This window comes from Pelobates fuscus, chromosome 3 (genome assembly GCF_036172605.1).
Source record: "Pelobates fuscus isolate aPelFus1 chromosome 3, aPelFus1.pri, whole genome shotgun sequence".
Lineage (NCBI taxonomy): Eukaryota > Metazoa > Chordata > Amphibia > Anura > Pelobatidae > Pelobates > Pelobates fuscus.
Genome location: NC_086319.1, coordinates 190,240,848 through 190,264,283, shown reverse-complemented (window position 1 = coordinate 190,264,283; position 23,436 = coordinate 190,240,848). Strand labels below are relative to the sequence as shown.

The following is a 23,436-nucleotide window of genomic DNA, read 5'->3' as shown; positions in this document are numbered from 1 at the left end:
CTGACATCCCTGGTGGTCCAGTGGTGAGTGAACTGAGTTCACTCTCGCGCGATCTCAGCCGCGGCAACGCTCCGACCTCACGAGAGGAACCCAGCGGAGCTGCAGCCTAGAGCTCTCCGGGTCCTCTCCTGCCTCCCTCCCTGCCCTGATCTATGATCTCCCTCACCAGCCCATGGAGGCACATGCCACGGGGATTAGGGTGTGCCCTGGCACACCCCGTGCGCACGCCTATGCAGATTACATCTCCATTGATGCTTAAAGGACCACTCTAGGCACCCAGACCACTTCAGCTTAATGAAGTGGTCTGGGTGCCAGGTCCTTCTAGGGTTAACCCATTTTTTCATAAACATAGCAGTTTCAGAGAAACTGCTATGTTTGTGAATGGGTTAAGCCTTCCCCTATTTCCTCTAGTGGCTGTCTCATTGACAGCCGCTAGAGACGCTTGCGTGATTCTCGCTGTGAAAATCACAGTGAGAGCACGCAAGCGTCCATAGGAAAGCATTATGAATGCTTTCCTATGTGACCGGCTGAATGCGCGCAGCTCTTGCCGCGCGTGCGCATTCAGCCGACTGGGAGGAGAAGAGGAGGATCGGAGGAGGAGAGCTCTCCGCCCACCGCTGGAAAAAGGTAAGTTTTAAACACTTTCCCCTTTCTAGAGCCGGGCGGGAGAGGGTCCCTGAGGGTGGGGGCACCCTCAGGGCACTCTAGTGCCAGGAAAACGAGTATGTTTTCCTGGCACTAGAGTGGTCCTTTAAGCAGCCATTTGGCCAGCTTTGCATATTGAGAAACATTGTCCATCACTGCTGGAGCTTGACAGGTAGCCCTTACTGCTACACAGCATTCTGTTTTTACATTCAACTAAAATAACCAAGATTTACAGTTACCTGCTGATTTGGATTATTTGATTGTGTTAAGCAGGTAAACATGTGTTTTATTTTAGTATGATTTTTTTTTTATATATATATATAACTGCTAATGTCGGGCTGACATGATCTGTTGCACAGCTGTAAAAAACAAATGACATTATCTTGCTTATTTTGAAGTTCTATGAGTGTGTTCTTCAAACTTGATGATCTCATCCAATCCAATGCTTTCCTATAGGAAAGCATTGGGAGGCTATTGTGCGTGTGTGGCAAAAAACTGCACGGCCAGACGATTAATGCTATGTTTAACAAAGTTTCAAAAAAAAAATATGTGCTTTTACCTCAATGCCACATATGTATAAACCTGTGAACTTACTGTGATTATGTTTGCTGTTGTGGCAACGTACATCATTTTGTCAAACCATGCACGACAAAAATAAAGAATTAAAAAAAAACTGCACGGCCAATCAGCATCTCCATGGGAAGCATTCAGCTCCTCCATGCAGACCCAATCTAATACACTGCCCACAAATCCAATACAATTCCCCTCTCTAATTCTAATACACTGCCCACAAATCCAATGCATTGTCCCCAAACCCAAACACACTGACCCTCTTCCTTCCACTCCACCATACACTGCCTTTCACCCAATCTAATACGTTGCCCCTTAATCTAATACACTGCCCCTCCTCTCTCCACTCTAATTGAATAGACTGCTCCCATTCCCACCACTCTACTTTAATACACTGCCCCCACCACTCTAATACACTGGCCTCCTCCCTCCCTCAAATAAATACACTGCCCCTTCCCCATTTTTATACAATTTCTCCCTGGCTTCCCCAATTTAATACACTGGTCCCTTCCCTCCCCAGGTTAATACCCTGCCCCCTCACCACTACCACTCTGCACTGCCCTCCCCCCAACTTAACACACTGGCCCCCTCCCTCAAATTAATACACTGGCTCACTCCCTCCCCCAAATTAATAGTGCTTCCTCCCACCCACCCACCCCCAAATTAATACAGTGCCCCCTCCTTCAAATTAATGCACTGCCCTCCCTCAAATTATTACACTGGCCTCCTCCCTCCCCCAAATTATTACAGTGGCCTCCTCCCTCCCCCAAATTATTACACTGGCCCCCTCCCTCCCTCAAATTATTACACTGGCCCCCTCCCTCCCCCAAATTATTACAGTGGCCTCCTCCCTCCCCCAAATTATTACACTGGCCCCCTCCCTCCCTCAAATTATTACACTGGCCCCCTCCCTCCCTCAAATTATTACACTGGCCCCCTCCCTCCCTCAAATTATTACACTGGCCCCCTCCCTCCCTCAAATTATTACACTGGTCCCCTCCCTCCCTCAAATTATTACACTGGTCCCCTCCCTCCCTCAAATTAATACAGTGCCCCTTCCCTCCCTCAAATTAATACACTGGCCCCGTCCCTCCCTCAAATTATTACACTGCCCGCCCTTCCCCTCCCCATCTCCCTCCACCTCTTTCTCACCCTCCCTTCCCCTTCCTCCCTTCCCCTTCCTCCCTTCCCCTTCCTCCCCCTCCCTCCCTGCTAACGCAGTTGAAAGGGGGACTACTTTGTCTTATGGTACAGCCTCAAGTTTAAAAAATGTGACAAAAGGTGGATCTTCTGCCATCAGGTTTTGTCAGTTCCCACAGCTTTGGCTAGCAATGGTTGCAGGAATCAGGCAGTGTCTCACTCACCACGAGACTTGATCGATGACAACCCTTGCAGGATCTCCTATAGACATCACAATTCTAATCTTACTGAATTGGTAATGCCATCATTGAGGGTGTTTACAAAGGAAAACATGTCATGTTAAAATAATATATTTATCTTCCTTTGAATTATTACAATAATAGATCATCAGTCCCATAGGTGATAAATATCTCATAAGGCTATATTTTAACCATCTTATTGCCAATTGTATAATTCTGTTTGTGTTTGCTTATAGTACTTGTTTGGTGACCTGCATTTAAAAATAAAAAAATCATTTGTTTAGATTATTCTTTCATGTCATGTTTATTGCTTGTTTGTTTGTTTTTATAGGTATGGATGTGTGGAGGAAGAATGGAGGATGCCCCATGTTCCAGAGTAGGTCATATCTACCGAAAATATGTACCTTACAAGGTCCCTGCTGGTGTCAGTCTAGCTAGGGTAAGTCATCTGGCTATGGTATACATGAACAACAATGGCCTTGTTGTATTCAATTTTTTTTATTTGTGGTTTTAATACCCTTTATTTTATGTAGAATGAAAGACCGTTGTATTACTAAAGGAAAACAACTAACGTACAAAATATTTTATATCTTGAATGCTGGCTTTTTTAAATTAACACATGCCTCAGATAAGAAGTGTTAGCGTCAGTGTTTCAGCTCCCTCTAGTGACCATAAAATATATTTCAAAATGCCTCTTTGAATGACTTCATAAATGCATATCTACTAATGTTAAAAAGCACCAAGTAACCTTAGTCTGGTCTTTAAATAGTATTATGTTTGTAAATACTATCTACAAAAAAAACTAGGTGATCACCCATGTTTCATCCAGCTAAAAATCACCTCTTTTAATTTACATTGTGAATGCTCATGTGTCTATAAGCTCATGGGCAGCGCCCTCTACCTGTTTTATCGGTCTGTTCTTATTGTATTGTCTTTTTTCCCAAGTGTACAGCACTGCGGAATATGTTGGCGCTTTATAAATACCATTAATAAATAAAAAAAATAAAAAATATATATATATATGTATCAACTTGTGCATTTATACCCCACCTTTGTAAATGCACAAGGTTGTAATTTATGGATACAGAACTCATATAAGTGACCACCTTCATCTTTTTCATTGAATACAAATTTTGTTTTGCTATATAATATCATTATATATTGTCTGCCCATTGTTGCTAAGCACTGTGTGGTACGCTGTTACATATGAGATATCCTATTATATGTGATTTGTTATGTTCATTGTAGTTAGCATTTTCCTCAACAAAATTGTCCACCACCTCGGAATACTCCCTGCCCAATTTCAACGGAAAGACACGCATTATATATCCTTTACTTGGTTTGCCTAACCTAGCAATCTTGTTGCCATAAAAAAATCGGAATGGGCAGACTAGTCTGGCCTGATAGAGTGGAAAAAGGGAAAATAGGCAGAGATTAATTACATAGGGTTATACCCAGTTTGATAATAGGCTATCACCCAGATGATTTCGAATAGTAAAAATAAGCCCCCATATAGGCTTGGTAAGTAGATGGGAATAGAGGATACTATACATACTAGAAGGTCACCTAAGAGGTAGCTTGATATAGGGTGTATATCATTAAATCTTGCAAAGATTCCTACTTTTAGTAGACTTAAAACTGATGATTAGTGAATAGTATCAAGAACTTATATATAAATGTGAAAATAAAACTAGCAGCAGGCAAAAATCGGCTAAAATAGGAAGAAATAATAATAAGGGGCCTGTTGACTAAGCAGTGAGTTGGTTAAAAAACTGTAGCAGTACAAATAACCACTTATATAAAGGCTGGTGGTTCTTAATAGTGACTATAGGATGGTAAAATAAATATTGTCCAATAAAGTCTATGGGTAGAGAGTTGGTTAAGTACAACTCAATAAAGTCTATCCGCAGTAAATTTACAGCTAGCACAATGCACTGCTGTTATAAAGAAGTAACAGAAGCTGTATTGTATCAAAAGCTGTTATAATATAACCAATCTGGTATAAGATGATTATATACAGGAATATCTGTTTCTCCAAGTACGATGTTATGACAGTCACTCATAGATCACAGACACAGATCTATAGTGACAGGATCTTCTCTGCGGTCTGCAACATAAAACGAACAGCCATAGTGCTCTCCATTTAAAACTTTTACATTTATTGTAAAACAAAATAAAATTCACTCACAAACGTGCAGTGGAATGGAGCAAATAAAGGGTCCTTGGGAATCTGCAGGATATAGTGGTCGCTGGTTGTGAAGTAGTACACCTCTCTCCGGCCGGCTGGGAGGTCTCGATGTTAGAGGAAAGATTAATTCCTTTCATGTGCGTTCCACTTTGTTCACCCGACCTGCGTTCCACTGGTACTCTGTATCTAGATGCTCGTGCAGCAGCTGCCGTAATAACCTCACGTTTCGTGACTCTGCATGGTCACTTCTTCAGAGGCTGGTGTTTTGACTGGGTCTAACCCTTACGTTTTTATAGCACTTGCAATCACCGGCTGAACTTATCAGATCGGTATATAGCATCAAAGAGCAGTGCAATGCTTAAACGTTGCTTATGATACATACTACATACAAATTAATTTCACACAAAGTATACAAGCAGATACAGAATAAATGTAATTAAAACAATAAATAAACGTTTTTTTTCTTATTTCGTAATGTTGCTGTTCACATGTTACTTAATGCATGTACACAGTGGATATAGCCCTTATAAGTGGAGAATATTGTCGATAATTATATCAATGAAAAATAAAAATCTTTACTAAAAAAAAAATATATATATATATACATAAAATACCCTGGTAGAAAAACGTAATATTAGAAAAATGATAGGTGCCTTGGGAGGTCTCAGGTAGAAGTACCAATCGTTATAACTTGAGGGAACTCTGTAGAGCATAAAAGGGCAATCTTTATTGTTGCATTGATCAGTGAACTAGACTGGACTGATCTTGGTGTTTATAGAAAAAGGTACAAAGAAATATCTAAAAAGGTGAAACTGAAACCCTAATGTCTAAGATGAGAATATTTCTGGAAATAGATTATATAGGTGGATTGGATGTAATACATATTATGAAATCCGAAACAAAAGAGCGCTATCCCTATAAAGTTGGATCTAAAGACTGTTGCTGCAAATATTAATCATGTGCATATACGAGGTTGGTTCTTAAATAGCTATTAAATAAATGCGAGCTTACCTAAAACTGTTAGGATCAATTATAGAAAATACAAGAAAATAGGTGTGTATATAAAGATGGATGCTGCTCAATACAAATATATGTAAATGTATAACAAATAAAGATATTTAAGCCATGTGATAGATGGAACCTGTTGATGATACAGTACAATGGGTATGTGAAAATGGAAGTACATTAACTGAGTGGAAACTACCCATAATCAAACACTTGTTTAAAAAGTTTATTAGGAGTTGGCACATGGACCACCATACATGCTTCGATTGGGGTTTTCGTACAAAGTAGATATACAGGGACACCAATACGGATGATGAAGGTGGATAGATACACTTGCAGGGTTAACCTAATAATAGTATCATTTGAGAGAGGAAAACAGGTCGGAATGGTGAATAAACTGTGTATCAAAAAACTCTAAGTGGATTGGACAGCTTGCATCAATGTGCATAGGTTCCATAAATGTATTTGGGCAAGTCTGTGACTGGAAATACACCTAAAGAAAGAAAGAAAGAAACTAGCTTGTGGGAACAGAAAATAAATAAAGATAAAGATAAAAGTAAGAATACATATAGAAATAAATAAAAATAAAAAATAATATAAATAATAATAATTGAATAAAGAATAATAAAAAAATGATAAAAAAAAAAGAATAAAGCTTGTTGCCATACCCGAGTGTATGGAAAAAAAAAAGCATTTAACTAGTCACTCCGCAAAAGGAATGCCGACCTCTTCCTCATCAGACAAGGCAAGTAGACCCATATTCTGTTTAGTTATTTTCCTGGTAGAGCAGCTATCTGTGAAATATTTTTTTTACAAAACACATTCTCAGGCAGACTGCATACAATTGGTAAAACTTTGGGGAGGGGATTCAGTGCTTGTAGAGTACTGATATAGTTCAAAGGCAGCTTAATCACCAAATACGGAGCCTCTCTTGTCCGGTGAAGAAAGAGGAGAAATACAGGCGCTACACCATCCTTCTGTTTCTCCAATTGGTAAACCTTTACTTACACAGTCCTAGTTTGGAACACCTGAAATTGATTGTTTATTGGTTATACAAAATATGTGTTTGATCAGTGGTGTATCCTGGTTTTGTGCTGGCAGGACAAAGGCAGTTTTTACTTTAACCCCCCAGCCTCCTTACCTTTGGGAATGCTGGGGGGGGGCGGTCATCTTTCTCCCTGGTGGTCCAGTGGCTGCTGGGCGGGCGGGCGGCGCTGGTTGGCGGCTGGCGAGGGAGCACTTCCTCTGAGCTGTCTGCTCAGCTCCCTCGCGCGCCGCACAGTGAGGCTGGGAGGCGGAGCCGGAATATGACGTCATATTCCGGCTCCGAGCCTCACTCTGCGGCGCGCGAGGGAGCTAAGCAGACAGCTCAGAGGAAGTGCTCCCTCGCCAGCCGCCCACCAGCGCCGCCCGACCGCCCAGCATGTCTGTTAGCCGCAAGGCTAACAAGACATTTGCCTTGGGCATTTGGGGGCGGCTTTTTTTGCCGCCCCCTGGAAAATGCCGCCCAAGGCAAATGCCTTGTTTGCCTCGCGGCTAATACGCCCCTGTGTTTGATGCAAATAAACAAAACCAAGATAAGCTAAAATGTTTTCAAATCTTTGAATTATTTGCCATTGCTTATTTCATTAATATGAATGATATATGCATCTGCATGTTCTCAATTTAATTTGTAGAACCTGAAGCGAGTCGCTGAAGTTTGGATGGATGAATATGCAGAATTTATTTACCAGCGCAGACCTGACTACAGGCACCTCTCACCTGGGGATGTAGGAACCCAGAAAGAGCTACGAAGCAAACTAAGCTGCCAGAACTTCAAGTGGTTCATGACAAATGTAGCCTGGGACTTGCCGAAATTCTATCCTCCAGTAGAGCCACCAGCAGCTGCATGGGGGGAGGTAGGGATAAATTGTCACATTACAAAGTCACATGGTTTTAAAATAATACAATCATGGAGGAACTCGTCCAGTTTTCTTTATTTTTGCATTACACAGAACAATCTTCTTATGCGAAGTGTCACTTAGTTTACTATACTATATATAAATTAAAAATCATTACAATGATGTCCAAAACTAGTTTTTATTTAAACAAACAAATCATTATTAAAATTATATTCATCAAAGTAGTTTGCTTATGTTTTGATTTTAAAATAAATTATTATTCAAGTGTTTATAAGAACAATCGGTAAAGTTTATCGGTAATTATATGTAAACTTTTCTCCTGGGTTGCCTAGATCCGTAACAAGAAGACAGGCCTATGTGTAGATTCAAAGCATGCAACTATACGCCTTGAGACTTGCACCAAAGGACGAAATGTTGATGCATGGAGCAGTAATCAGGTATAATTGGTGTAAATCTATAAAATGATAGTAATTAATCAGCCTTTCCTTCTCTTTGAGCACAAAGTGATTTGTGTATTTTGTTTTGCAGGTGTTCACCTTTGGCTGGCGGGAAGACATCCGTCCTGGAGACCCTCAGCACACTAAGAAGCTTTGCTTTGATGCGGTTTCCCACACTAGTCCTGTCACACTTTACGACTGTCACGGTATGAAGGGTAACCAGCTCTGGAGATACAGAAAGGTGAGCTATATAGAAAATATTTTTTAAAGTTTGCCATTGGCTGTAAAATATTACTAGGTCTTCCAGTGTTAGTTTTCTATTAAATACTCCACCAAGCAATGTCACATGAAATTTTCCTTGTATAAATTGACAGAAAACAATATTCTCTGTTAGATTACAAGGACATGCCAGCGTTATAAATAAATACATTTCTTGATAATGCAGGAGTGTTTGTGAGTCTCCTGAGAACCCTTTCATTTACCAGTACCTTTTAAACTAAGTGATTGCTTACATCTAATCCAGCAGTGAGAGTCTCCTTCACTGCAGCTCCACCCACCAGGAGATCATCAGTACAGAAGTTTCCTGGCCAGTCCGAGCTGAAGTGCTTTAGAAGTTCGGAATGGTCCTTTAAAAATTGACACATCAGCTTATTATCACTTTAGGATTTAATTTTTTTTTCAATTTCAATGCAATTTATACTGATTGCGTTACTGATGTTGATACTTTAACACATATATACTGCTACAATGACAGAAGTAAAATGCTGTTGAAAGCATATTATGCGAACAACTACTCCTTGCCAAAGTTGAGGCGATTGTCTTCCAGCATTCCAATATGCAGGGTAGAGGAAATGTGTCTGCATTATGATCCAATATGCAGGGTCGAGGAAATGTGTCTGCATTATGATCCAATATGCAGGGTAGAGGTAATGTTTCTGCATTATGATCCAATATGCAGGGTAGAGGAAATGTTTTTGCATTATGATCCAATATGCAGGGTAGAGGAAATGTGTCTGCATTATGATCCAATATGCAGGGTAGAGGTAATGTGTCTGCATTATGATCCAATATGCAGGGTAGAGGAAATGTTTCTGCATTATGATCCAATATGCAGGGTAGAGGAAATGTTTCTGCATTATGATCCAATATGCAGGGTAGAGGAAATGTGTCTGCATTATGATCCAATATGCAGGGTAGAGGAAATGTTTCTGCATTATGATCCAATATGCAGGGTAGAGGAAATGTGTCTGCATTATGATCCAATATGCAGGGTAGAGGAAATGTTTCTGCATTATGATCCAATATGCAGGGTAGAGGAAATGTGTCTGCATTATGATCCAATATGCAGGGTAGAGGTAATGTTTCTGCATTATGATCCAATATGCAGGGTAGAGGAAATGTGTCTGCATTATGATCCAATATGCAGGGTAGAGGTAATGTTTCTGCATTATGATCCAATATGCAGGGTAGAGGTAATGTTTCTGCATTATGATCCAATATGCAGGGTAGAGGTAATGTTTCTGCATTATGATCCAATATGCAGGGTAGAGGAAATGTTTCTGCATTATGATCCAATATGCAGGGTAGAGGTAATGTTTCTGCATTATGATCCAATATGCAGGGTAGAGGTAATGTTTCTGCATTATGATCCAATATGCAGGGTAGAGGAAATGTTTCTGCATTATGATCCAATATGCAGGGTAGAGGAAATGTTTCTGCATTATGATCCAATATGCAGGGTAGAGGAAATGTTTCTGCATTATGATCCAATATGCAGGGTAGAGGAAATGTTTCTGCATTATGATCCAATATGCAGGGTAGAGGAAATGTTTCTGCATTATGATCCAATATGCAGGGTAGAGGTAATGTTTCTGCATTATGATCCAATATGCAGGGTAGAGGTAATGTGTCTGCATTATGATCCAATATGCAGGGTAGAGGTAATGTTTCTGCATTATGATCCAAAATGCAGGGTAGAGGTAATGTTTCTGCATTATGATCCAATATGCAGGGTAGAGGTAATGTGTCTGCATTATGATCCAATATGCAGGGTAGAGGTAATGTTTCTGCATTATGATCCAATATGCAGGGTAGAGGTAATGTTTCTGCATTATGATCCAATATGCAGGGTAGAGGAAATGTTTCTGCATTATGATCCAATATGCAGGGTAGAGGAAATGTTTCTGCATTATGATCCAATATGCAGGGTAGAGGTAATGTGTCTGCATTATGATCCAATATGCAGGGTAGAGGTAATGTTTCTGCATTATGATCCAATATGCAGGGTAGAGGAAATGTTTCTGCATTATGATCCAATATGCAGGGTAGAGGAAATGTTTCTGCATTATGATCCAATATGCAGGGTAGAGGAAATGTTTCTGCATTATGATCCAATATGCAGGGTAGAGGAAATGTTTCTGCATTATGATCCAATATGCAGGGTATCGGTAATGTTTCTGCATTATGATCCAATATGCAGGGTAGAGGTAATGTGTCTGCATTATGATCCAATATGCAGGGTAGAGGTAATGTTTCTGCATTATGATCCAATATGCAGGGTAGAGGAAATGTGTCTGCATTATGATCCAATATGCAGGGTAGAGGTAATGTTTCTGCATTATGATCCAATATGCAGGGTAGAGGTAATGTTTCTGCATTATGATCCAATATGCAGGGTAGAGGAAATGTGTCTGCATTATGATCCAATATGCAGGGTCGAGGAAATGTTTCTGCATTATGATCCAATATGCAGAGTAGAGGAAATGTTTCTGCATTATGATCCAATATGCAGGGTAGAGGAAATGTGTCTGCATTATGATCCAATATGCAGGGTAGAGGAAATGTTTTTGCATTATGATCCAATATGCAGGGTAGAGGAAATGTGTCTGCATTATGATCCAATATGCAGGGTAGAGGTAATGTGTCTGCATTATGATCCAATATGCAGGGTAGAGGAAATGTTTCTGCATTATGATCCAATATGCAGGGTAGAGGAAATGTTTCTGCATTATGATCCAATATGCAGGGTAGAGGAAATGTGTCTGCATTATGATCCAATATGCAGGGTAGAGGAAATGTTTCTGCATTATGATCCAATATGCAGGGTAGAGGAAATGTGTCTGCATTATGATCCAATATGCAGGGTAGAGGTAATGTTTCTGCATTATGATCCAATATGCAGGGTAGAGGAAATGTTTCTGCATTATGATCCAATATGCAGGGTAGAGGAAATGTTTCTGCATTATGATCCCATATGCAGGGTAGAGGAAATGTTTCTGCATTATGATCCAATATGCAGGGTAGAGGAAATGTGTCTGCATTATGATCCAATATGCAGGGTAGAGGAAATGTGTCTGCATTATGATCCAATATGCAGGGTAGAGGTAATGTTTCTGCATTATGATCCAATATGCAGGGTAGAGGAAATGTGTCTGCATTATGATCCAATATGCAGGGTAGAGGTAATGTTTCTGCATTATGATCCAATATGCAGGGTAGAGGTAATGTTTCTGCATTATGATCCAATATGCAGGGTAGAGGTAATGTTTCTGCATTATGATCCAATATGCAGGGTAGAGGAAATGTTTCTGCATTATGATCCAATATGCAGGGTAGAGGTAATGTTTCTGCATTATGATCCAATATGCAGGGTAGAGGTAATGTTTCTGCATTATGATCCAATATGCAGGGTAGAGGAAATGTTTCTGCATTATGATCCAATATGCAGGGTAGAGGAAATGTTTCTGCATTATGATCCAATATGCAGGGTAGAGGAAATGTTTCTGCATTATGATCCAATATGCAGGGTAGAGGAAATGTTTCTGCATTATGATCCAATATGCAGGGTAGAGGAAATGTTTCTGCATTATGATCCAATATGCAGGGTAGAGGTAATGTTTCTGCATTATGATCCAATATGCAGGGTAGAGGTAATGTGTCTGCATTATGATCCAATATGCAGGGTAGAGGTAATGTTTCTGCATTATGATCCAAAATGCAGGGTAGAGGTAATGTTTCTGCATTATGATCCAATATGCAGGGTAGAGGTAATGTGTCTGCATTATGATCCAATATGCAGGGTAGAGGTAATGTTTCTGCATTATGATCCAATATGCAGGGTAGAGGTAATGTTTCTGCATTATGATCCAATATGCAGGGTAGAGGAAATGTTTCTGCATTATGATCCAATATGCAGGGTAGAGGAAATGTTTCTGCATTATGATCCAATATGCAGGGTAGAGGTAATGTGTCTGCATTATGATCCAATATGCAGGGTAGAGGTAATGTTTCTGCATTATGATCCAATATGCAGGGTAGAGGAAATGTTTCTGCATTATGATCCAATATGCAGGGTAGAGGAAATGTTTCTGCATTATGATCCAATATGCAGGGTAGAGGAAATGTTTCTGCATTATGATCCAATATGCAGGGTAGAGGAAATGTTTCTGCATTATGATCCAATATGCAGGGTATCGGTAATGTTTCTGCATTATGATCCAATATGCAGGGTAGAGGTAATGTGTCTGCATTATGATCCAATATGCAGGGTAGAGGTAATGTTTCTGCATTATGATCCAATATGCAGGGTAGAGGAAATGTGTCTGCATTATGATCCAATATGCAGGGTAGAGGTAATGTTTCTGCATTATGATCCAATATGCAGGGTAGAGGTAATGTTTCTGCATTATGATCCAATATGCAGGGTAGAGGTAATGTTTCTGCATTATGATCCAATATGCAGGGTAGAGGAAATGTTTCTGCATTATGATCCAATATGCAGGGTAGAGGTAATGTTTCTGCATTATGATCCAATATGCAGGGTAGAGGTAATGTTTCTGCATTATGATCCAATATGCAGGGTAGAGGAAATGTTTCTGCATTATGATCCAATATGCAGGGTAGAGGAAATGTTTCTGCATTATGATCCAATATGCAGGGTAGAGGAAATGTTTCTGCATTATGATCCAATATGCAGGGTAGAGGAAATGTTTCTGCATTATGATCCAATATGCAGGGTAGAGGAAATGTTTCTGCATTATGATCCAATATGCAGGGTAGAGGTAATGTTTCTGCATTATGATCCAATATGCAGGGTAGAGGTAATGTGTCTGCATTATGATCCAATATGCAGGGTAGAGGTAATGTGTCTGCATTATGATCCAAAATGCAGGGTAGAGGTAATGTTTCTGCATTATGATCCAATATGCAGGGTAGAGGTAATGTGTCTGCATTATGATCCAATATGCAGGGTAGAGGTAATGTTTCTGCATTATGATCCAATATGCAGGGTAGAGGTAATGTTTCTGCATTATGATCCAATATGCAGGGTAGAGGAAATGTTTCTGCATTATGATCCAATATGCAGGGTAGAGGAAATGTTTCTGCATTATGATCCAATATGCAGGGTAGAGGTAATGTGTCTGCATTATGATCCAATATGCAGGGTAGAGGTAATGTGTCTGCATTATGATCCAATATGCAGGGTAGAGGTAATGTTTCTGCATTATGATCCAATATGCAGGGTAGAGGAAATGTTTCTGCATTATGATCCAATATGCAGGGTAGAGGAAATGTTTCTGCATTATGATCCAATATGCAGGGTAGAGGAAATGTTTCTGCATTATGATCCAATATGCAGGGTAGAGGAAATGTTTCTGCATTATGATCCAATATGCAGGGTATCGGTAATGTTTCTGCATTATGATCCAATATGCAGGGTAGAGGTAATGTGTCTGCATTATGATCCAATATGCAGGGTAGAGGTAATGTTTCTGCATTATGATCCAATATGCAGGGTAGAGGTAATGTGTCTGCATTATGATCCAATATGCAGGGTAGAGGAAATGTTTCTGCATTATGATCCAATATGCAGGGTAGAGGTAATGTTTCTGCATTATGATCCAATATGCAGGGTAGAGGAAATGTTTCTGCATTATGATCCAATATGCAGGGTAGAGGTAATGTTTCTGCATTATGATCCAATATGCAGGGTAGAGGTAATGTGTCTGCATTATGATCCAATATGCAGGGTAGAGGTAATGTGTCTGCATTATGATCCAATATGCAGGGTAGAGGTAATGTTTCTGCATTATGATCCAATATGCAGGGTAGAGGTAATGTTTCTGCATTATGATCCAATATGCAGGGTAGAGGAAATGTGTCTGCATTATGATCCAATATGCAGGGTAGAGGAAATGTGTCTGCATTATGATCCAATATGCAGGGTAGAGGAAATGTTTCTGCATTATGATCCAATATGCAGGGTAGAGGTAATGTGTCTGCATTATGATCCAATATGCAGGGTAGAGGTAATGTTTCTGCATTATGATCCAATATGCAGGGTAGAGGTAATGTGTCTGCATTATGATCCAATATGCAGGGTAGAGGTAATGTTTCTGCATTATGATCCAATATGCAGGGTAGAGGAAATGTGTCTGCATTATGATCCAATATGCAGGGTAGAGGTAATGTTTCTGCATTATGATCCAATATGCAGGGTAGAGGAAATGTGTCTGCATTATGATCCAATATGCAGGGTAGAGGTAATGTTTCTGCATTATGATCCAATATGCAGGGTAGAGGTAATGTTTCTGCATTATGATCCAATATGCAGGGTAGAGGAAATGTTTCTGCATTATGATCCAATATGCAGGGTAGAGGAAATGTGTCTGCATTATGATCCAATATGCAGGGTAGAGGTAATGTGTCTGCATTATGATCCAATATGCAGGGTAGAGGAAATGTGTCTGCATTATGATCCAATATGCAGGGTAGAGGTAATGTGTCTGCATTATGATCCAATATGCAGGGTAGAGGAAATGTGTCTGCATTATGATCCAATATGCAGGGTAGAGGTAATGTTTCTGCATTATGATCCAATATGCAGGGTAGAGGAAATGTTTCTGCATTATGATCCAATATGCAGGGTAGAGGTAATGTTTCTGCATTATGATCCAATATGCAGGGTAGAGGTAATGTTTCTGCATTATGATCCAATATGCAGGGTAGAGGAAATGTTTCTGCATTATGATCCAATATGCAGGGTAGAGGAAATGTTTCTGCATTATGATCCAATATGCAGGGTAGAGGTAATGTTTCTGCATTATGATCCAATATGCAGGGTAGAGGAAATGTTTCTGCATTATGATCCAATATGCAGGGTAGAGGAAATGTTTCTGCATTATGATCCAATATGCAGGGTAGAGGTAATGTGTCTGCATTATGATCCAATATGCAGGGTAGAGGTAATGTTTCTGCATTATGATCCAATATGCAGGGTAGAGGTAATGTTTCTGCATTATGATCCAATATGCAGGGTAGAGGAAATGTTTCTGCATTATGATCCAATATGCAGGGTAGAGGAAATGTTTCTGCATTATGATCCAATATGCAGGGTAGAGGAAATGTTTCTGCATTATGATCCAATATGCAGGGTATCGGTAATGTTTCTGCATTATGATCCAATATGCAGGGTAGAGGTAATGTGTCTGCATTATGATCCAATATGCAGGGTAGAGGTAATGTTTCTGCATTATGATCCAATATGCAGGGTAGAGGTAATGTGTCTGCATTATGATCCAATATGCAGGGTAGAGGAAATGTTTCTGCATTATGATCCAATATGCAGGGTAGAGGTAATGTTTCTGCATTATGATCCAATATGCAGGGTAGAGGTAATGTGTCTGCATTATGATCCAATATGCAGGGTAGAGGTAATGTTTCTGCATTATGATCCAATATGCAGGGTAGAGGAAATGTTTCTGCATTATGATCCAATATGCAGGGTAGAGGTAATGTGTCTGCATTATGATTCAATATGCAGGGTAGAGGTAATGTTTCTGCATTATGATCCAATATGCAGGGTAGAGGAAATGTTTCTGCATTATGATCCAATATGCAGGGTAGAGGTAATGTTTCTGCATTATGATCCAATATGCAGGGTAGAGGTAATGTTTCTGCATTATGATCCAATATGCAGGGTAGAGGTAATGTTTCTGCATTATGATCCAATATGCAGGGTAGAGGAAATGTGTCTGCATTATGATCCAATATGCAGGGTAGAGGAAATGTTTCTGCATTATGATCCAATATGCAGGGTAGAGGTAATGTGTCTGCATTATGATTCAATATGCAGGGTAGAGGTAATGTTTCTGCATTATGATCCAATATGCAGGGTAGAGGAAATGTTTCTGCATTATGATCCAATATGCAGGGTAGAGGTAATGTTTCTGCATTATGATCCAATATGCAGGGTAGAGGAAATGTTTCTGCATTATGATCCAATATGCAGGGTAGAGGAAATGTGTCTGCATTATGATCCAATATGCAGGGTAGAGGAAATGTGTCTGCATTATGATCCAATATGCAGGGTAGAGGTAATGTGTCTGCATTATGATCCAATATGCAGGGTAGAGGAAATGTGTCTGCATTATGATCCAATATGCAGGGTAGAGGAAATGTTTCTGCATTATGATCCAATATGCAGGGTAGAGGAAATGTTTCTGCATTATGATCCAATATGCAGGGTAGAGGTAATGTTTCTGCATTATGATCCAATATGCAGGGTAGAGGTAATGTTTCTGCATTATGATCCAATATGCAGGGTAGAGGAAATGTTTCTGCATTATGATCCAATATGCAGGGTAGAGGAAATGTTTCTGCATTATGATCCAATATGCAGGGTAGAGGTAATGTGTCTGCATTATGATCCAATATGCAGGGTAGAGGTAATGTTTCTGCATTATGATCCAATATGCAGGGTAGAGGTAATGTTTCTGCATTATGATCCAATATGCAGGGTAGAGGAAATGTTTCTGCATTATGATCCAATATGCAGGGTAGAGGAAATGTTTCTGCATTATGATCCAATATGCAGGGTAGAGGTAATGTGTCTGCATTATGATCCAATATGCAGGGTAGAGGTAATGTTTCTGCATTATGATCCAATATGCAGGGTAGAGGAAATGTTTCTGCATTATGATCCAATATGCAGGGTAGAGGAAATGTTTCTGCATTATGATCCAATATGCAGGGTATCGGTAATGTTTCTGCATTATGATCCAATATGCAGGGTAGAGGTAATGTGTCTGCATTATGATCCAATATGCAGGGTAGAGGTAATGTTTCTGCATTATGATCCAATATGCAGGGTAGAGGTAATGTGTCTGCATTATGATCCAATATGCAGGGTAGAGGAAATGTTTCTGCATTATGATCCAATATGCAGGGTAGAGGTAATGTTTCTGCATTATGATCCAATATGCAGGGTAGAGGTAATGTGTCTGCATTATGATCCAATATGCAGGGTAGAGGTAATGTTTCTGCATTATGATCCAATATGCAGGGTAGAGGAAATGTTTCTGCATTATGATCCAATATGCAGGGTAGAGGTAATGTTTCTGCATTATGATTCAATATGCAGGGTAGAGGTAATGTTTCTGCATTATGATCCAATATGCAGGGTAGAGGTAATGTTTCTGCATTATGATCCAATATGCAGGGTAGAGGTAATGTTTCTGCATTATGATCCAATATGCAGGGTAGAGGTAATGTTTCTGCATTATGATCCAATATGCAGGGTAGAGGTAATGTTTCTGCATTATGATCCAATATGCAGGGTAGAGGTAATGTTTCTGCATTATGATCCAATATGCAGGGTAGAGGAAATGTTTCTGCATTATGATCCAATATGCAGGGTAGAGGAAATGTTTCTGCATTATGATCCAATATGCAGGGTAGAGGTAATGTGTCTGCATTATGATCCAATATGCAGGGTAGAGGTAATGTTTCTGCATTATGATCCAATATGCAGGGTAGAGGTAATGTTTCTGCATTATGATCCAATATGCAGGGTAGAGGTAATGTGTCTGCATTATGATCCAATATGCAGGGTAGAGGTAATGTGTCTGCATTATGATCCAAAATGCAGGGTAGAGGTAATGTTTCTGCATTATGATCCAATATGCAGGGTAGAGGTAATGTTTCTGCATTATGATCCAATATGCAGGGTAGAGGTAATGTTTCTGCATTATGATCCAATATGCAGGGTAGAGGTAATGTTTCTGCATTATGATCCAATATGCAGGGTAGAGGTAATGTTTCTGCATTATGATCCAATATGCAGGGTAGAGGTAATGTGTCTGCATTATGATCCAATATGCAGGGTAGAGGTAATGTGTCTGCATTATGATCCAAAATGCAGGGTAGAGGTAATGTTTCTGCATTATGATCCAATATGCAGGGTAGAGGTAATGTTTCTGCATTATGATCCAATATGCAGGGTAGAGGTAATGTTTCTGCATTATGATCCAATATGCAGGGTAGAGGTAATGTTTCTGCATTATGATCCAATATGCAGGGTAGAGGTAATGTGTCTGCATTATGATCCAATATGCAGGGTAGAGGTAATGTTTCTGCATTATGATCCAATATGCAGGGTAGAGGAAATGTGTCTGCATTATGATCCAATATGCAGGGTAGAGGAAATGTTTCTGCATTATGATCCAATATGCAGGGTAGAGGAAATGTGTCTGCATTATGATCCAATATGCAGGGTAGAGGTAATGTTTCTGCATTATGATCCAATATGCAGGGTAGAGGTAATGTGTCTGCATTATGATCCAATATGCAGGGTAGAGGTAATGTTTCTGCATTATGATCCAATATGCAGGGTAGAGGTAATGTTTCTGCATTATGATCCAATATGCAGGGTAGAGGAAATGTTTCTGCATTATGATCCAATATGCAGGGTAGAGGAAATGTGTCTGCATTATGATCCAATATGCAGGGTAGAGGAAATGTTTCTGCATTATGATCCAATATGCAGGGTAGAGGTAATGTGTCTGCATTATGATCCAATATGCAGGGTAGAGGAAATGTTTCTGCATTATGATCCAATATGCAGAGTAGAGGAAATGTTTCTGCATTATGATCCAATATGCAGGGTAGAGGTAATGTGTCTGCATTATGATCCAATATGCAGGGTAGAGGAAATGTTTCTGCATTATGATCCAATATGCAGAGTAGAGGAAATGTTTCTGCATTATGATCCAATATGCAGGGTAGAGGAAATGTGTCTGCATTATGATCCAATATGCAGGGTAGAGGTAATGTTTCTGCATTATGATCCAATATGCAGGGTAGAGGAAATGTTTCTGCATTATGATCCAATATGCAGGGTAGAGGTAATGTTTCTGCATTATGATCCAATATGCAGGGTAGAGGTAATGTTTCTGCATTATGATCCAATATGCAGGGTAGAGGAAATGTTTCTGCATTATGATCCAATATGCAGGGTAGAGGAAATGTTTCTGCATTATGATCCAATATGCAGGGTAGAGGTAATGTTTCTGCATTATGATCCAATATGCAGGGTAGAGGTAATGTGTCTGCATTATGATCCAATATGCAGGGTAGAGGAAATGTGTCTGCATTATGATCCAATATGCAGGGTAGAGGAAATGTGTCTGCAGTGTGCTGCCTATGACACTGATTATGTGGTATCCCCTCATAATTTTTCATTGCACAACAACTACTGGCATACGAGCTAATTTGTCCAGCTATAGTCCACTGGAGTTTATGTAGCTATTCATGAGGGAACTATATTTTAGGGGACATTGTCACCCAGACAAACACTTATGCCGAACAATGTGATATACTTAATATACTAACATTTGAATTTTATTCTTAGGACAAGACTATTTTTCATCCCACCAGCAACAGTTGCATGGATTGTAATGAGTCAGAGCGCCGAATCTTCATGAATATTTGCAACCCTTCCTCGCCAACTCAACAATGGACTTTTGAAAACATCAATTCCACAGTCTTAGACATCTTCAACAAAACATGAACTCAAAAGAATCAGAGAAATATACACATATAAATAGGAATATATATATATATTTGAAATCTATATTTTTTACAATGGGTGGGTGGGCAATGGCAAAAAAAGTTTATTTTTCTGTTTTGTTTTTGTGTAGGAGAAATGTGTAGGCTGGGATTGTCTACATTTTAATGATGCTGTGGCTAAACATTACCTACCTTTAACGTGAAAGCATTTAAGTTAAATGCAATTTCATTTGAGACTTTTGTTTTGCTCACTAGTTACATAGTATTGGTGGTTGGTGATCTTTATTTAGTCTAATGGTTAGGCCAATGTTATTCATATAATAGGCAAGAGGCTACAGCCTCTGCAAAAACTTATTGTGCCTTTTCACACAGGCTCTTGCACTTTACAGTCATGCCATACATGTGCTTACTTTCTCTCATCCGTTATGTCATGTGGTGGCAGAATTGAGATGCCAGTCATGAAGTAAAGCCAAACTATGCCAGTTAACACATTGAAGGTGGAAGATGGTAGAGCTGTTTGTGTATAATTTTCCAAAATATACCTAAATGTATTCTCTCTAAACTAGCAAAACCTAAAATTAAAGTGCAGAAGTGAGTAAAAGAAGTCAGAAAATGTTTTGTATTCTGTTTTTACAATAGAATTGATATTCCTTAATTTTAATCTACATACAGTCATCCCATTTGTACTTGCTCTGAACCACCTTTCTCACTGTAACTAATGGTCCCTTTCCTAAAGGGTTTGAAATGGTGCATCATTAAATTAGCCAGCTTGCAAGCACAAGTTATCAGCAAATGATTAAACTTGAACCATTTTCTAGTGCCTTGCTGGACAAGGGGTAGATGGGAGATGGTTAAGCACTGTTTTGGAAAGTCAAGGCTGCGTGCAATTGTTTTGTAAATATAATTAATGATTTTTGGCCTTAACACATTTATATACCCAAATGCTGTTTGTGTTTGTCAATCAAATAATCAAGCTAACTTCATTGCAGGGTGTTGTATGTATCGATATAATTGGCTCTGTTGTGAATCATTTAGAGGTTTATGCATCAGGCTCGGTGTGCAACAGGTCTATCAATAATTTCATGAATTCTGCTAAAAGAATGTAAAAAATAATCACTTCTGGTGCTGCTATTTTCATCAACCCTGAAGCTGTTTAGAATCACAGTCTTTTCTATATATTCTGTTGTCAGTTTGATGAGTGAATTGAATCTTTTCTGTTTCGGTGCAGCTCTATTCATCTAGCAACTCTGAGGTTCTATTGTGTCAAAGAAAATAGTTTGTTAAATATAGTGTTTCTGTTGACTGTTCCATATATTTAGCACACTGTATCAGAATTAGCACATTGTTTTATGGTTGTTTGGTGTGGGTGGGCGAGTAGTAAACCGGCATCTACATAAAATCATGAACTCCACAAATTATTAGTTTACAAAATGATGAATACATTCCAAAGTACTTTACAGATGGATGAAATCCATAAAATGTTTTGAATGCAATAACTGATTGTAGATCTACTTTATGTTGGGGGGAAAAAAACCTATGCATTTGTCCTGCATCTTTATTTTGATACTTGTTACATAATTAAACCTATACCAGGCACTACCACTCTACCTTGAAAATTAGCATTTACTACACACCTCTACTCAGGCCCAGATAGATACTTTTTTTCATACATTTGTACAGATACAGCCAGACACTCTTACAAATACTCTGACATTCTCTCACAAGACAATCCCAGATATTCTTAGATACATTTAGACTCTGTTACCTACATTCTGGCTCTCTTAGTCTTAATCTGTGGCACACTCTTTAACTTGCTCAACTATGCCCTCACCAACAAACTGAGGCACACACTCACACGCTGTCATACAAACACTGTGATGCACACGCTCTCCTAGATTCCTGCACCCTGACGTGCACACTTACACATAGTCTTACACTGTGAGTACCCCCACACACACACACACACATATTCCCGTAAACACACCCATAGCAGACATTTTCACAGACATACGGATACACACACAGACAATCTCACAGTCACTCTATAAGTAAAGGTGAACAAGAACAGAACCCCATCTCTAATTCTTACTTTGCAGTGGTGATGCCCTATTTCTCCAGGTATTCTGGGCCAATAAAATATTTAGCAAAGGTTTTCAACATCAATAGTCCTCCAGCTATTAGTTTATTTTTGGAGTGAGTTTGTTTGTTGTGGATTTTTTTTTAATTTATTTTTTTATGCAGGCTCAACACACTTTACTCTGAGACAGATTTTGCATGGGTGAGAGTCAATGGCAGGTTTTACCTTCTAGAATTATGTGTATACCATGTATGCATAGGACACATTGCAACCACATTATCTACTGACTACCTCTGCTTAAAGAAACACTATAGTCGCCTAAATTACTTTGGCTAAATAAAGCAGTTTTAGTGTATAGATCATTCCCCTGCAGTTTCACTGCTCAATTCACTGTCATTTAGGAGTTAAATCACTTTGTTTCTGTTTATGCAGCCCTAGCCACACCTCCCCTGGCTATGATTGACAGAGCCTGCATGAAAAAAAAACTGGTTTCCCTTTCAAACAGATGTAATTTACCTTAAATAATTGTATCTCAATCTCTAAATTGAACTTTAATCACATACAAGAGTCTCTTGCAGGGTCTAGCAAGCTATTAACCTAGCAGGGGATAAGAAAATCTTAATTAAACAGAACTTGCAATAAAGAAAGCCTAAATAGGGCTCTCTTTCCAGGAAGTGTTTATGGAAGGCTGTGCAAGTCACATGCAGGGAGGTGTGACTAGGGTTCATAAACAAAGGGATTTAACTCCTAAATGGCAGAGGATTGAGCAGTGAGGCTGCAGGGGCATGTTCTATACACCAAAACTGCTTCATTAAGCTAAAGTTGTTCAGGTGACTATAGTGTCCCTTTAACAACACACCTCCACATAGCATGAATACTTAGTAGACTACTTAAAAACTGCTGGCAGCTGTTTTGTGGTAGTGCATTAAGATTAAAAAAAATACACTGTGTATTTGCTAGTGGGATTTGCAACTATGACTAGGAGAGTTGATTTGTTTTGTTTTTGGCAAATGTAATTGCTTTTCTTTATACCACTACACGTATGAGAGGGGGAGAAAATGATTCCTTGAAGGTTTTCTGAGCATTCATCTTACTGTGCTTTTTTATAGAATGCTTGTAAACTAATGTTAATACATTTCTACATGCCCTTGTTTTTGTATGTGTCTAGGCGTGCTTGTTTCTGTACTTGTGTGATGCAAGTGCATACATATACATCTAGAGGAATACTGTTCAAATCCAATCCTTGCAACCTGTGTAATAAATCCATTGCAAAAATGCTTTGATAACATAATTGTATGAAGTCATTATACATTGATACATTGAATTTCTTTATTATACATTACACACTTACCTCATCTCCAGTGGTGCAGGTAACCACCACCTTCTG

The 23,436-nt window shown here is 39.2% G+C and overlaps 1 protein-coding gene across 1 annotated transcript in view; it reads left to right on the top strand.

The window, feature by feature from the left end:
- The window catches only part of GALNT10 (polypeptide N-acetylgalactosaminyltransferase 10), a 117,277-nt gene extending 96,053 nt beyond the window's left edge, over window positions 1-21,224 (top strand). Inside the window, exons 8-12 of the mRNA XM_063447844.1 lie at window positions 2,926-3,033; window positions 7,464-7,685; window positions 8,021-8,125; window positions 8,217-8,366; window positions 19,815-21,224. Coding sequence (XP_063303914.1) covers window positions 2,926-3,033; window positions 7,464-7,685; window positions 8,021-8,125; window positions 8,217-8,366; window positions 19,815-19,973 — 744 coding nt within the window. The 3' untranslated portion in view covers window positions 19,974-21,224. The remainder of the gene's footprint in view (window positions 1-2,925; window positions 3,034-7,463; window positions 7,686-8,020; window positions 8,126-8,216; window positions 8,367-19,814) is intronic.
- The last annotated feature ends 2,212 nt before the right edge of the window (window positions 21,225-23,436 follow it).